This window comes from Podarcis filfolensis (genome assembly GCF_964270895.1).
Source record: "Podarcis filfolensis genome assembly, chromosome: 3".
Taxonomy (NCBI): domain Eukaryota; kingdom Metazoa; phylum Chordata; class Lepidosauria; order Squamata; family Lacertidae; genus Podarcis; species Podarcis filfolensis.
The window spans coordinates 979,673-996,313 of NC_139606.1; the positions used below are offsets into that span (position 1 = coordinate 979,673).

General features: G+C 42.5%; 1 protein-coding gene across 19 annotated transcripts in view; it reads right to left on the reverse strand.

Moving 5' to 3' along the window:
• Positions 1-16,641, reverse strand: part of ITSN2 (intersectin 2) — a 93,227-nt gene that overhangs the window by 71,610 nt on the left and 4,976 nt on the right. For all 19 annotated transcript variants that reach the window (XR_014546317.1, XR_014546318.1, XM_083606365.1 and 16 more), the window contains exons 2-4: positions 14,356-14,419; positions 9,402-9,494; positions 7,182-7,245 (exon numbers count right to left, since the gene is read on the reverse strand). Coding sequence is in view for 17 of the 19 variants with exons in the window: in XM_083606365.1 (XP_083462491.1) it covers positions 7,182-7,245; positions 9,402-9,494; positions 14,356-14,383 (185 nt within the window). In the remaining 2 variants the exon portion in view is untranslated. The remainder of the gene's footprint in view (positions 1-7,181; positions 7,246-9,401; positions 9,495-14,355; positions 14,420-16,641) is intronic.

Genomic DNA, 16,641 nt, shown 5'->3' on the forward strand with positions numbered 1-16,641 from the left:
AGCATTTCAATTTACGCCTAGGTCGTGTGATTCTGTCACAAAGCGCAGACTTTGCTGACCAGGACAGATGGACTGCGATCCATGCCAACCCAGATTGCCTACTGCCCCTGCAAGTAAGAGAAGAGGCTTCTTCTCAGCCATTGGCAACACAGGAGCAGGATGAGAAGGAGGCACAGATTTCCCAAAAAGATGTGGCAATAGATAATACTTCTCTACAGGAAGAGGAAGAAGAGCCAGAGATAAGGGGGGAAGAAGCAGTTGTGCCTAGGCGCTCCCAGCGTTCAAACAAGGGTGTACCTCCTCAGCGTTTGACCCTAGGAGGAGTGAGAGTATGCAATGTGAGTTGTGTGGAACCAGAAAGTTATAATGAAGTCTTATAGACTTACCCCCTGGAGAACGTGCTTTGTGGGAACAAGCTATGAAAGAAGAAATGGACTCTTTTAAATGTAACGAAGTATTTGAGGTCATAATGCCGCCACCTGGTGGCAGAGTGGTGTCATGCAAGTGGGTTTACAAAAGGAAAACCCTTGCATCTGGGGAACCACTTATTCGAGCCAGATCAGTAGCCAGAGGGTTCACTCAGATTAAAGGGGAGAGTTATGATGAAGTGTTTTCTCCCACTGTAAAGAGTGGAACTTTTCGTTTAATGCTTTCCATTGCTGCTGTAAGGCAACTAGCAGTGCACCATTTTGATGTTGATGCTGCATATCTGCATGCAAATTTAGACCATGAAGTGTTAATGAGACAACCCCCTGGGTTTGAAGAGGGGAATGGTGCAGTCTGGCATTTGAAAAAGGCTGTTTATGGTCTCAAACAAAGTGGAAGGTGTTGGAACCAGTGTTTAAATGAAGCCCTTGTAAAACTTGGTTTTAAAAGGAGTGTGGCTGATCCATGCCTGTACACCAAGGGGACAGGCAACAAATATCTAATGCTCTTAGTCTTTGTTGATGATTTGCTTGTGGCAGGGAGTTCCACAGATGAGATCCAGAAGCTCACAAGCCAACTGGAAAAGAGGTTTAAGCTTAAAGCAATTACTTGGGAGTAGAAGTAAGGCAGGAAGCAGGTGGAAGCTTCCTATTGAGCCAGAAAGAGAAAATTCTTCATTTGATAGAGCAGTTTGGCATGGAAAACTGCAAGCCAGTTCAGACTCCCATGACACCAGATTTCCCAAAGACAGTGTGTGATGATGAATTTGATCAGCCTGAGTTGTATCACTCAAAAATAGGATCACTGCTGTATTTAAGCCAGTGGTCAAGGCCAGACATTGCATGTGCTACAAATGTTCTGAGCCAACGTATATCTAAACCCAGTACTGCCGACTGGTGTGCTTTGAAAAGGCTTATCAGATATCTAGCTACTTCCGGGTTAGCGCCATCGCCTAATGGCGGATTCCCTCCGAGTTCCGGAGGGAATCGGCTCAGTAGGGGACGGGTCCTGCCGCGGCGGCGACGCGGGGACCCTCAGAAACCACAGGCGCTGAAGCCTGTGGACCTGGTGACTCGGCGGGCACCATTTGCGCCCCCCCGACCCGCGAAGGAGCCTTTTTAAAGGCTTCGGAACGGGGGACGGGGAGCGGCGCGGTGCTGAGAGTCGACTGCTTCCCCTACGGAGTGAAGCCGCATGCCATGGTCGGAGAGCGCTGACTTCTTCCTTTGAACATTTGGACTAAAAGTAACAACCCGTGAGTAATACGGAAATTGGACTTATAAGAGGGAAAATTTTTCTTTTGGATTAGGCACGATCGGGGAAGGCGCAAAGAGGAAGTCCGTCTCCCCGCCTTGTAAACATCTTAAAGCAAGGACTAGATAACTAAGGTTGAGAGAACACCTTCTTCCTTAGTGGATAAAAGCAATTAATTTCATGTTTTGGCAGTATAAGTGATTTTGCTGGAGGATAAGAGTTAACTTTGAGAGCGGAACTGTCACACACCCCCCAGGACCCGGGAGCGATCCGTGAGAGAGCCTGTTGAAGAGACATAGAAGATTTTGACAGCTGTCAAACTAGCTGTCAAAGCTGGAAAAAAACTAGCTTTTTCTTCTTTGTTTTCAACAATTTATTACCAGATTGTAACAAATATAACCAGCAAAGACAACAGCTTTGACAGCTAATTTGACTTTTGGGTTGGAACTGGAAGGAATACTAAGTAACCAGAACTCCTCTAGAGGGGGTTCAGGGACATTACAAGAATGGCTGCAAGTGGAAAAATACTGACTGAACTGGAGAGGGTTTTCTTTCTCTTGGGAAAGTTACAAGAACAAAGTAATGTTTTGGCTACAAATGTCACAACATTGAATGAAACAGTAAATAAACTTACTGAATCTGGAAGGGACTTGACTCAAGTCTTTGCATTTGAACAAAAAGTTTTTGTAGCTGAACTAAAAATCTCTGCAGCTGAACAAGAAAAGAAATCTGAGAAATTTGAGAAAGTGGGGAAAGAGATATATGAAGATTTGGAGGGAAAGGAAGGAGGAGCTACAATGCCGCAGATGATTAAGGAGAGCCAGAGGCCTGTTAAGATGGATATAAAGGAAAATAAGAACGGGATGATGAAAATCTGGCTTGAATTGAAGAATGAAGAATGGAGAGATCTCCTCATGTGGAGATCTGAAGACCTATGGATTACAAACTTGACTAAAGTGGAAGCTGGAGTTTTTGGGACATTTGGACTTAAAAGAAGTAAGAAACAAGATTTGGGCTACACTTTTAAATATGGAGGTCTGGCTGGAAGAAACATGGACCTTATTGGGACAGAGCTTCTCCGAGATTTGGTGTCCAATACAAAGGACTATCAAAAAAACCGGCAGAGAGGAATTGAGAGAGAATTAAGAGCCTCGGACGTGAGGTCACCAGGCTGACAGCAGATAGACTGATGGACATTTGTTGGGGTTCGAAACCGGGAAAGGCGGGGGGTGGGGCTTTGGGAATCCAAAGGGTGTACAACTATACTTTGTTTCTTTTTATTCTGTTTTGCTACTTATATAAAAATGGGGAATTCGTGGAAGGGAATTGGGGTCGACCTTAGAAAAAGATTTTAAGAATAAGTACTGATGTATAAAGACTGAGGTTTATGTTAAAATTGGTTAACTAAAATGAATTGAATATAATAAGGTAAAATTTGGGGATAAGAACTTGCTGAACTAAAAATTGGAACTGGAATACAAGAAGGGGAGGTGTGGGGAAGTCAGGGAAATATGTTATTGAAAGTAAGGAATGTAAATTCTATGTGTTTTTTGTGTGTGTGTTTTTCTCTTTTTTAAATTTCTTTTGTTTTTTCTCTATTTTTTAAAAACTTCAATAAATATCTTTTAAAAAAAGAAGAAAAGGCTTATCAGATATCTAAAGGGGACATTAAATGTATGTTTAGAGATATCTAGTACACAAGATGAAAAACTAGAAGTATTTGTTGATGCGGACTGGGGAAGCTGTGTAGCTATGAGAAAATCTACAAGTGGAATGGTTATGATGTTTGTCAATACCATAATTGGATGGAGGTCAAAGAAACAAGGATTTGTTGCGACCTCATCCTGTGAGGCAGAATATGGGAGCCTGTCGCTAGCATGCAATGAAATCATGTGGTTTATACAGATACTAAAAGATCTAGATTGTAAAGTAGATTTGCCTATCCAAGTGTATGAAGATAGCCAATCATGCATTGCATTAGCGGGCTCGGAAATAATGAAATCCGCATCAAAACATATTGCTATCCGTCATGCGAATGTGAGAGATTGTGTACAGAATGGGATGATCAAACTGGAGTATTGTCAATCACAAGATAATATTGCTGATTTGTTTACCAAGCTTTTGCCAGCAACATGCCATAATGAATTGATGACAAAACTGGGTTTATGTATATAATGTATGTATGTATTGTTTCTGTTGGGGTTTTTCACATTTAAGAAACAGAAGGGGTGTCACGGTTTAAAATGGCCGCTGTTTCTTTAATGCGAATAAAGCTGGGTCAGCATGACTCAGCGGCCTGCACCAAGTTGTATATATAGAGTGAGAAATGTTAGTTTGGTTGCTGGGCTGGTGTTTAGGTTGAGTTGGGTTGGTTGGTTAGTGCTGGTGTGTATAGTTGTTCAGTCGCTTTTGCACAAAGACTTTTAAGAATAAAACTCTGCAAGGATATTCTTGTGGACTCTTTTTGTGCCGACAAGGGTCCGAGGACCAGGCTGAGGAGAGAAAGGGAGGTCAGAACCTTTCCCTCCTTTTTTGCTTTTTACAAACACTGACAGTGATCTTATGAATCATCAACCTGGCATTGCACAGCAGCACCTTAAGGTCATGTTCTCCCTTGTTGATTCCAGTATCCTTCCAGTCGAGGGAGATAGCCTTCAAACAACGATCAAACCTGCCTCCTCGGGAATTATGTGGTCTGGTCTTAGCGTAACTCCTCCTCCTGCCTGTGATCACTGAGATCGGATTTCCCAGTGCATCCCACCCCCACCCTCAGTCAAACCAGCCCCAGCCATTCTGTTGGCTGGGGCCCACTTCAAGGCAGCACTGACCCTTTCCCCTTCAGAACAAAATGCAAACAATACAAGAAACCACTAACACTAATAATAATAATACCCTATAACCCTTGACAGCTCCACCCTTGTCCTTTTAATTATCCCAGTGATTTTAAACATTTTATACTGTGATGCCAATAAAGGTATTTGATTTGGTTTGAATAATTAAAATATATTACAATTATACTAAAATTAAACTAATCCCCAGCCCCAACTAAACGTTTATCCCACCCCTACAGAGCAAAAACAAAGCAAAAGCAAAAACTTAAAATGTCACAGACAGCTTAAGAACATTTTAAAACACATTAGATACTTGGAGCAGGGAAGCAATAGTGGAACACTACCCCCACCCCCACGCCCTTCCCCAAGAGTTTGTTCCAGTGAGTCCAGCCCTACCCACTGGGCCCTACAGTCCTCATTGCAGCAGGAGTCTCTTTAAAGCTGGAAGTGTGAGGGCCTGGGCCTCGCCCCCTAGGTCAGTGGGTAAAGGCCTTGCAAGGAAGCAGGCCCTGAAGTCTTCACCACAGCCGGTGGTCCAGTCCTCACTACAACAGGAGTGTGGTGCAACTGGACCCTTCCCCTCTGCAGGGAGGTGGGATCGATTCGGATGGTCCGCCCCTGCCACTTAATGGATCCAAATGGTTTCCAGAGAGTGGTAGGGGATGTTCTAACCCATGTTGGTGGCCTTTCAGCTGATTCCCTGATGACCTGCTGGAATGTGGAGTTAACCAGGACTATCGACTGGCTCCGAAGCGCCCTCTCCGATAGCATGGAGCCCAGAGAGCCCCACGGTTTCCCCTAGAGCTGAGGGCGATGAAACAATCGCTGAGACAGCTAGAGCACTGATAGCGGAAAACTCATTCTGAATCGGACCGGACATGGGTTAGAGCTCAACATCAAGCCTACCAAGTGACGATAGTGACGGCGAAGAAGACATTCTTCACCACCTCTGTTGCATATGCAGAAAATAGCAGCAGGGGACTCTTTCAGGTGGTTCGCAATCTAATGGAACCACCTTCGCCACTGGGGTCTGGTAAGGACCCCAAGATCTCCTGCAATGATTTTCCAAAGGTTTTGCAGATAAAGTTGCTCAGATTCAGAAAGAGGTAGACTCCACCATGGGAGCAGGGCTGGAACGGGAGACCCGCCCAATATGGCCAACTATTGCCCGGTCTCAAATCTTCCATTCTTGGGCAAGGTGATTGAGCGGGTGGTTGCTGAACAACTCCAAGCACACCTGGAGGATGCAGACCATTTGTATCCCTTCTAGTCGGGATTCAGGCCTCATCATGGGACTGAAACTGCCTTGGTTGCGCTGGTCGATGATCTCTGGTGGGCTAGCAACAAAGGTGAAAGCTATTACCTAGTTCTGCTGGATATCTCAGTGACCTTTGATACCATCAACCATCACATCCTTCTGGGCCATCTAGAGGAGCTGGTGGCACTGTTATACAGTGGTTCCGCTCCTTCCTCCTGGGCCGTGTCCAGAAAGTGGTATGGGGGGGATGAGTGTTCGGACCCCTGGACTCTCACTTGTGGGGTGCCTCCGGGTTCCATCCTCTCCCCCATGCTTTTTAACATCTATATGAAGCTGCTGGGAGAGATCATCAGGGCATTTGGGCTGGGTGTTCATCAGTATGTGCATGATACCTAGCTTTTCTCTCTTTTAAATCAGAACCAGCCTGGAGGTGATTGGAGGATGGATGGTGGCTAACAGATTGAGGTTGAATCCTGACAAGACAGAAGTAGTTTTGCGGGGACAGGGGGCGGGCAGATTTGGGGGACTTCTTGGTCTTGAGTGGGGTAACTGTGCCCCTGAAGGAGGAGGTGCGCAGCCTAGGAGTCATTTTGGACTCACAGCTGTCCATGGAGACGCAGGTCAATTCTGTGTCCAAGGCAGCTGTCTACCAGCTCCACCTAGTATACAGGCTGAGACCCTACCTGCCCACAGACAGTCTCGCCAGAGTGGTGCATGCTCTGGTTATCTCCCGCTTGGACTACTGCAATGTGCTCTACCTTTGAAGGTGACCCGGAAACTACAACTAATCCAGAATGCGGCAGCTAGACTGGGGACTGGGAGTGGCCACCAAGACCATATAAAACTGGTCCTGAAAGACCTATATTGGCTCCCAGTACATTTCCAAGCACAATTCAAAGTGTTGGTGCTGACCTTTAAAGACTTAAACCACCTCGGCCCAGTATACCTGAAGGAGCATCTCCAACCCCAACGTTCTGCCCAGACACTGTGGTCCAGCTCTGAGGGCCTTCTGGAGGTTCCCTCACTGTGAGAAGCTAAGTTACAGGGAACCAGGCAGAGGACAGCCGCCCTGTAGAACACTCTCCCATCAGAAGTCAAGGAAATAAACAGCTATCTGAGTTTTAGAAGACATCTGAAGGCAGCTCTGTTTGGGGAAGCTTTTAATATTCCATGAATTAGGGAAGTTTTTTATTCTTGATGTTTTATTGTGTTTTTAATATTCTGTTGGGAGTTGCACAGAGTGGCTGGGGAGCCCTGGCCAGATGGGTGGGGTATAAGCAATAAATTATCATTATTATCATTATATAATCCTCATTAAACACATTCAGTAAAGATATAGACGTTTGTGCTATCAATATAACAATATTAAACGTATCTGCATGCATGTATGTATGTATGTATGTATGTATTACCATATTTCAGCCAAGACTGGAGACGGCAGACCCGACTGTAAAAAAAAGGTACGTGCTTGATCGCCTATGTGGAAAGAAAAAATGGGACAAGGTGAGTCATCATCATTAATACAATTCTCAACTTTCCATTGGTGATTTTTTCCTTAAAGGACTCATTAATATACTGGACCATGTTTTTAAAAGTTATCAAAGTGCTTCAACTATTTGACATCGCAAATGCAAAATTACTGAGTGGATTTAATGTTCTGATTCACAAATCAATCAATGAAAATTTTAACGATGAGAAAGAGCCATTATTAATTTGATATATGTATTTGTAAACACCTATTTCAGCAGGCACATAGCACAGCTCCACATCAGCCTGCTGAAATACCAGATTCCCTTTGCTCATCTGCTTCCAAAGTGACGGCTACTATCATTAGGGCCCCGTGAAGACCCAGAGGGAACGATGAGGGCTACTGGTATCTATATCTAAGTGATGAACATAGGAACCAACAATATCTTTGATCAGGGTCACCAACATTCGCCCATGGACACTATGTCCCTGAGAAGGGAAAGCAGACTCTGAGCTTTTATTTAAAATATATATATAAGGAAAGCTATGAAGCAAAATGTGCACGCACTTCTAAGTGACTTCTGGGGAAGGAGCCAGACCGGATGCTCCTGCCTATCAGTAGTTTTAGCCAATGAGTGCCAGAGCTGTGATTGATAGGTGAGATGCTTGGGCCCCCTGCTTCAAACTATGGAGGGGGCTGAAGCGCCTTGCCCCATATACCCCTATACACCCTCCACACACACACTGCAAGCAAGTAAAATAAACATACACAATTTTACAAAAATATGAATACAATCTAAGCATATCCAATTTTATATAAAGTCCAGACTAAAACAAGTGAAAATGCATAAAGCTAATAAAAATTAGTACTTTCTAATCAAACACATAAATCACATAACAGAAGCAATCTTACATACAATTTCCCAAAAATCAATAAAAGGCTGTCATGATTCTCCAATTTTAGGTTTAATTGCCTGCCAAGTGAGGCAAACCTTCCCTACTGAACTCCCCAAGCAGAGAAGCAATATGAATGGTCTCTCCAGGTAGCATACAGGGGCCAATTCTCCACATTCCTTGAGTTATCTGCTCATTATTTGTATACCACCCTTGCTTGAAAGCATGGTGGAGAGGATTGGGTTGACTGGAAGAATGTGGGGAATGAAAGAAATGCATCTGAGGATGGAGACACAACACAACCCAGAGCCAGCCCTACTTCCAAGCACCAACTCCCTTCTGACCAGACTAGACTCTTTACCTCTTTAAACTAAGGTGAAAAGCTAATAATAATAATAATAATAATAATAATAATAATAATAATAATAATAATTTATTATTTATACCCTGCCCATCTGGCTGAGTTTCCCCAGCCACTCTGGGCAGCTCCCAATCGAGTACTGCATTAAATATTAAAAACTATTAAATATAGTTTTTATATAAATAAAATATTAAAAATATTAAAATATTAAATTTTATATTAAATAAAATATTAAAACAATACAGCATTAAATATTAAAAACTTCCCTAAACAGGGCTGCCTTCAGATGTCTTTTAAAGATAGGATAGCTGCTTATTTCCTTCACATCTGAAGGGAGGGCATTCCACAGGGCGGGTGCCACTACCGAGAAGGCCCTCTGCCTGGTTCCCTATAACTTTGCTTCTCATAGCGAGAGAACCGCCAGAAGGCCCTCGGCGCTGGATCTCAGTGTCCGGGCTGAACGATGGGGGTGGAGATGCTCCTTCAGGTATACAGGCAAGGCCCTCTCAGCATGTTGGCTCCAGATGCCTGGAGATGCTCGTTCACGGGAACTTGGGCAGTCCTGCGAGTTCTCATGAGAGCATCTCAGAGCCCGTGCACTGAATAGGCCTACCCCAAGCATGGTGGGGAACTTGTGGAGTGCGGTTCACTCCGGGCACCAGCTGATGGTAGAAGACCAAGTTCCAAGGAGGTGGCTTGAATATGCACCTTTTTGTATACACTGAACTCTTGGAACAGAGTCCCCACGTAAGGTGTGGCCGTCCCGTACTTGCAAATGCTATCAATCTGGAGGAACCCCTTGCTTCCTTCAAGAGGCATTTTATGCCAATTTTCAACTGAGAGCAAATTCATGATTTAAATCTTCAGATTATAATGAGGAAGGCAATTCACTGCAGAAGCACACACCAACCTGTGACATATCCCCCAACTGGTTTAAGGCTGTCAAACTGCTTGTCATACTTCATTCTCTCTTCCAAGGTGATGGCCCAAATGTTTGAGCCTCCTGAAAGCAAAAGGGAATGCTTTTTAAAAAAGTAGTTTTAAATGGGTATAGTCAACTGGGGAAAAACGAACCTTTATTTCCTAAGTGATAATATTAAGCTCACGAGTTTTTAACACACTTTACCCTCACCAGTTTGGCAGGAATGCTTTTATGATTCATGGTATCTTGATGCGCAATTATTTGCTGACTGTTATTCTCTCAAGGTTTTTTCCAGCTTTAACACAATTATATGGACTTCACAGCATTAGCGGGCATGCTTTCACCATTGTTGACTTTTCAGTTAAACATTATTTACGTATGATCTATGTATGCTCAAAGACCATCCCCAAAATCCCTACCATTCAAATGATTTTTGGAAGACAGTTACTCTTATCTCATTTTCTTCTCCTTTTTCTCCTCTCTCTCTCTCTTTATCAAGATCATGAATTTGGAACAAGAAGTGTTTCAGTATTTTATTTATTTCTTGCCCAATCCTACCATTCCAAATAGGCACTAGCTACCAGCTCATGACTGTATTGGGCTGTAATGTGATTGAAATGTATAAGCATGCTTGTTTTCTCCTGCTCTGGAGGATGCACACCGACCCCTCTCGCTCTCCAGGCTTCAGCGAAAGCCTGCATTCGCCCCATAGGACGCACACACATTTCCCCTTCATTTTTGGAGGGGGAAAAGTGCATCCTATAGGGCGAAAAATACAGTAAATCCTAGTGAATTCAATTTACTCTCAGGTAAATGGGATTAGGATTGAAGCCTTAGGCTATTAAAATTTACAGTGGTACCTTGGTTTTTGGACATCTCCATTCCCAAATGTTTTGTTTTTCGAACGCCAAAAACCCAGAAGTAAATGCTTCCATTTTCGAATGCACCTCGGAAGTCGAATGGCTTCCACTGCGTTTATTTGTTGTTTTACAATTTTCTCTATTGAATTGGTAGCCCGTCCTTTGCGCCTCAGTTTTCAATTGTTTTGGAAGTCCAACGCTCTTCCAGAACAGATTACGTTCAAAAACCTAGGTACCACTGTATTGATTAAACTTGCATTTACGCTGTGGCAGCATTTCTGTCACAAGAAGCATACTGACTTTAGCTTTTGGTGATGCAACACATGTGTCAGAGCAGTCATCATCTTAGAAGAGACCTTCCTTTCATATGTGTGTGAGAAGGAAGAATGCTTCTAAAATGGTGGTGACATCTTCATTGCTTAAGATAATATTAACAATAAATATTATTTTTTGAAGATCTGATTTACTGTGTGCACAATTTTTTAGTCTTTTATTTTTTTAAAAAAATAATCTGAACATAAACTAGCAGTGGGAGGCTGTTCTGTAAAAGCCACTGCCACCTTAGACTGCATTAACAGAAGCCTTGTTCCCAGATTGAAGGTGGGAGCTCCCAGCCTGGAGGCCAAATGGGGCTCCCCACCTGCAGCCCCTCCTTCTCCCAGCCTCCAGGACTCTCCACAGGCCACTTCTCTCGTGGGCCCTGATCCATGTTCATGCTGAACTGTGGTTGCACCTTTAGCTTGCCTAGAGGGAGAGATGCAGAAAGCTCTGGCTTCTGTGTGGCTGGAATGCTGCATACCCTACAAGGTTAAGAGCCACATCTATTTATGGTTTACACAAAGATAAAACAGCAAAATAAAGAAAAATGTACAAACCTACTTTAAGATGTACAGAAGTTAAAATACTAAAACAGATTAAAATTGCCTTGGCTTTCTGAGCATCTGGGTAAACATGTCTAATCAATAATGTTTTTAGCAGGCAGCGAAAAAAATACAGTGACGTTATCACAGAGCTTTTTAAATTTCTGAAGTGTTGCAGTTCATGCTCTCTGTTGCTCCAGAAGCCAGGACAAGAACCAATGGGTGGAAGTTGCAGAGAAGCCAATTTCAGCTGCAAATTATGAGAAACTTCCTAAGATAAAGAGCTGCTGGACAGTAGAACAGAGTGCCTTGGGAAGTAGTCAACTCCCTTTCACTGTGAGTATTTAAGAAGAGGCTGGACAGCCACCAGTCAGGGATGCTGTAGTTGCATCCTGCACAAGACACAAGAGTTACCCACCCTGGAAGAGTGGCAGATGAAGGTGATGGATTATATGGAATTGGCGGAAATGACTGGCAGAATCCGAGACCTGGGAGAAGAGTTGGTGGAAGAAGACTGGAAGAAATTTAAAGACTATCTGCAGAAACACTGTAAAATTAATGAATGTTAAAATGATGTTGGATTGAAAATAAGTGGAATTAGCAACAAAGTTAATAAGAATATGCAAAAATGAATTGATAATGGATGAAAATATAGAGTTATAATATGTTAAGATATAGAGTTAAGATAAACGAAAGAGGGTAAGGATTTGCTGATTTGATTATTTAAATGGGAATACAAAAAGGGGAGGTGTGAGGAGGCCAAGGAAACAAGCTAATGAGTTTAAAGTTACAAAAAACGGATTTGTTTTTAATTCTTTTTTATCTATTTGTTTTTTGTATTTCGTATTTTTATTCTTCTTTTTTCTTTTTTATGTATGCTCTCGTTTTTGTATCTTTTTCTTTCTGTATGACTTTTTTCTATTTTGTAAACCTATGTTTTTGTAAAACCTCAATAAATATCTTTTTTTTTAAAAAAAAAAAGAAGAGGCTGGACAGCCACCAGTCAGGGATGCTGTAGTTGCATCCTGCACTAGGTTGAATTAGATCATCTCTAAAGTCCCTTCCAATTCTAAGACTGATCAAACTAATTAATGCTGCAATTATCTCTAATTTAGTACCAGCCTGACACATCCTTAAGGCTACATCTGCTAGACCAAAGCTTCACTTCAGGAAGGACTACTTCAAATGAAGAGAAATGGCTGAGTAGGGGAAGAAGCGTAAGATTTTGAGTGTGTCCACCTTACACAAGCTTCTACTCTTCATATCAGCTGCTCAGTCACCATATTCTAGGAGAAAAGTACTCTGGCCATTCTGTATCAGTTGCTCTCTTTTTCCTTCACCAAAGGGATAGGATAGGGTCACCCCCTTTTTCTGTCATGGTCCTTGTGCCTTTAACAGGAATACATCAGAAAGACAGACTTCCCTGCCATCATGACTTTAAGCCCAAGAAAGCTTTCTGTTGAATTTCTGCTGATTATGCAACCGTTAAAGACACACTGGCAGGAAAAAAGGAACCAACCCTAGTTCAGGAAGTGACAATGCCTCTGGGAGTTAGAATGGCCCAACATAATCTAATAACAAATTTCAGCCATTTCCTCCTGTGTGTGTCTCAACTGGTGTTTACGGTGAACCCATGTTCAGTACAGAAGCAGCAGCCAAGGCTCAGGGGCTCTCCACCCACCCAAGGTTCAGCGCCTGGCCTCTCCAGTGAAAATGATCCCTTGGGCAGAAGAGAGAGCATTGTGCAAGACCAGAGGTAGCCAAGACGGTGCCCCATGGGCATTGCTGGACTTCAACAACTATCATGCCTGACATACTGACCATGTTAATGGAGGCTGATGGGAGTTTTGGTCCAACATCCTGAGGATGTCCTGTTGGCTATCCTTAGGCTGGGAGATCAAGGATTTAACCTCATACAAGATCACTCTGTAGACTCATCACTTTTACACAGGTTGAGTTAATATCTAGTTGCAAGTCCCTTTTAAGTATTAAAAAAAGTATTAAAACTTCCTAAATCATTATTTTAAAGTGTTTTATTCAATCGTAAAATAAAGGCAGCCAATTATGCAAGCTTCAAAAGTGGTAATGCTCAGTGTGAAGAGATTATGCGTGGAAAAACATGAGAATGTTTCACAAACTTCTGAGTTATTTAGAGAAACAAATTGCATGCTTTAATACTTCATGCAGTAAATGCAGCCTTGCAGGTAGCAGAATATTTTACACTGCTCACATGTGGGCAAACATTTGCATGAGGCAGCAATTTTTTTTACTTATCCTCAAGCCTATCTTAACTTCTCTGTTCTAAATATCTGCAACAGTGAAATAAATTTAATTTTACCAGCTTCAAGGGTTTAATGAGCTTATCCTGAAATTCCATTTTTGGTTCTTACTGGACTTCCACAGCAAATTCAGCAGCTGTAAAACTATTTTCTTTCCTTCTACAAACAAAATCAAAAGGATGATAAACTAATATGTAAATATCACAGCTGTATTCAAAATAAATGCTTTTAGATGAGCAATTTAAATGATGTGAAAAGCATTTATCATGAAATATTATGTCTTTAAAAAATTGATTTTAAGACTGTATTCCTAAACTTATTATTCTTATTCTTATTATATTTGTACCCCACCCATCAGACTGGGTTGCCCCAGCCACTCTGGGCGGCTTCCAGCATATATAAAAACACAATAAAACATTAAACATTAACAATTTCCCTACTTACGAGGTTTCTCACTAAACACAGTCGGGCTTAGTTTTTTGTAAACGTGAACAGGATTGCTTTGCACATGTTTTCTGCTACTACACTTATTACCTTAAGCAACAGAAGGTCTACAAGCCTTTCATAACCTTTTTTGGGGGGTGGGGAGGTACCATTTATGTGACATGGCCTGATAACCAAGGACACAGCTTGCCACTCACAGCTGAAGAGCTCCCGAAGGCTGTCACACTGTTCACAGGGGATGTTTCAAGATTTAAAATACAGTAAAATTAGCAGCTGCTTCAGGCAGCTCATGGTGCCCTCTATAAGCTCCGGCAGAAGGATCATGGAAAACACACAGAACAAAATTCTGTAGGCAAAAGTAGATAGTCTTCAGAAAATTTACCAAAATTCTGAGGCATATCAATCTTAGAATTATTCAATAATACTGTAATATACGAGAAAGACAAAAGATCTTCCTCCTCAGACAAAAGATCTTCCTCCCTACACAAGAGCTCCTTACCATTCATGGCTGTGGGAATGTGAGTCATTCTGCTCTGGAATGGTTCTTCCTAGCTCTCAGCCATCTGCAACATAACAACATTGGACCATGAATAATGCAGCAAGGGCAGGATGTCACTCAGCTCCTGCTAAGCAAAACCAAAGTATACCCCCTTCAGCTGACATGTCTGACAACAAACTATACAGAATTCTATACCACCGATAAAGATGCTGAATTGACAAGGTGTGGGGAATGGAATTTTTACTAGTTATATGATGCAGACTGGAAACTGGAAACTTTCCTTAAACGGAGAATGGGACCAATTGTGGAATGATGAAAAACAATAAAAGGCGGAGATTAAAACACAAAAGAACAACTTGGAACAAGAATAAATATTGCAACTATATTTCTTTTCAAGGGTTAGCATAAATAACTTAATGAATCAATGTCTCTAAGCTACAATCGATAAACGCCTTATTTTGAAGGTGAGGTAAAGTAAACGTAAAGGACCCCTGGATGGTTAAGTCCAGTCAAAGGTGACTAAGGGAGCCGGCGTTTGTCCACAGATGGCTTTCCGGATCATGTGGCCAGCAGGACTAAACCACTCCTGGCACAAGACACTATGACAGAAACCAGAGTGCATAGAAACGCTGTTTACCTTCCCACTGCAGCGATATCTATTTATCTACTTGCACTGGCACGCTTTCGAACTGCTAGGTCTGCAGGAACTGGGACAGAGCAACAGGAACTCATTCCATCGCGCGGATTCAAACTGCCCACCTTTTGATTAGCAAGCCCAAGAGGCTTGGTGGTTTAGGCCACAGCGCCACCTGTGACCCAGGTGAGGGAGGAATTGGATACAGGAAAAGGAGAAGGTCCAGCAACAACATGACTTCAACTATCCTTGGTTAAGGAGGGCAACCAAGATGATCAAGGGTCTGGACACCAGGTCTCATGAGGAATGGTTGAGTGAGTTGGGTATGTTTAACCTGCAGAATAAGAGACTGGGAGGAGATATGATAGCCATCTTGAAATATCTCAGGGGCTTTCACATGGAAGATGCAGAACACTCGTTTTCTCCTGCTCTGAAGGGTACGACTGGAACCAATGGCTTCAAGTTCCAAGAAAGAAGATTCCAGCTAAATATCATGAAGAACTTTCTGATGGTAAGAGCTGTTAGACAGTGGAACAGACTCTCTTGGGAGATTGTGGACTCTCCTTTCTTGGAGGTTTTTAAGCAGAAGTTAGATGGCCATCTGTTAGGGATGGCCATCCAACTTTAGTCGAGATTCCTGCATTGCAGGGGGTTGAACTAAATCAGTGGTTCCCAATTAGCTAAGTACTTTAGAAAATTTTGCCATCTCTATGGTAGTTTTTGTTATGTGAATGGTGCCACAAACCCCTTGGGGTCCACAGACCACCAACAATGATCCTTGGGATCCCTCCCACCTCTACGATTCTACAATCCTAAACCAAGGTGTTCCCATATGTGGCTGATTTAGCAAAACCCAGTTGTTGCTTTTCTGCTTTGATCTGTAAGCAGAATAGCAATTTCTGCCTTTCCCTTTTCATCAGCCTCAGATACTGAACCATGGCAGGAGGGCTAAGGAACACAGACACCATTCTCCCTCACTGTAGCCTCTGCAGCTGCCATTTAGGGGGAGAAATCTATGTTAACGCAATGCTATTTAGAAGTGATACAGCAGATTCCGAGAGAAGGCGGTATTAGCAATTTCAAAGTAAATGCCTATTGTGGTAACAGCAGCAAATGCCTAGGAGTTTTTGAAATCAGTTCGAAGGTTCCTTCTCAAGCAAACAAATTTTTGACTCTTGAAAGTGATTTATGAAACTTGCAAGAAATGACGCAACTTGATTTCATCCAACATAATGCTTTGCATCTACTAAAAGAGAGAACACAAAGGCAAGAAATTACACACACACCCCTCAATTCAGAAGAGAACATTATTAGGGAAAAATTGAAAGGATTAATTCAATTGGAACAAGAATAGATTAAGAGGGTCAAATCTCTTGAGACATATAGAAGCTACAGTACTTAAAACACCAATTGACTTACATAAGAAATATACCAATAACTGAATCACACGGGAACATTAAATGGCGACACCATGATCTTTCAGACCCTCAGAAACGCTTCCTTGCCACCCAACAGCTCTCCTTCCTCCTCCTCCTCTTTGCAGTCACAAGATACCACAGGCTTCATATATCCTCTCATCATTGCCATTTGTGGGCTACCAGGACAATGTTGCAGTTGGTGGAGAGGTAACCAAAGAACCGGCCCAGGTTACC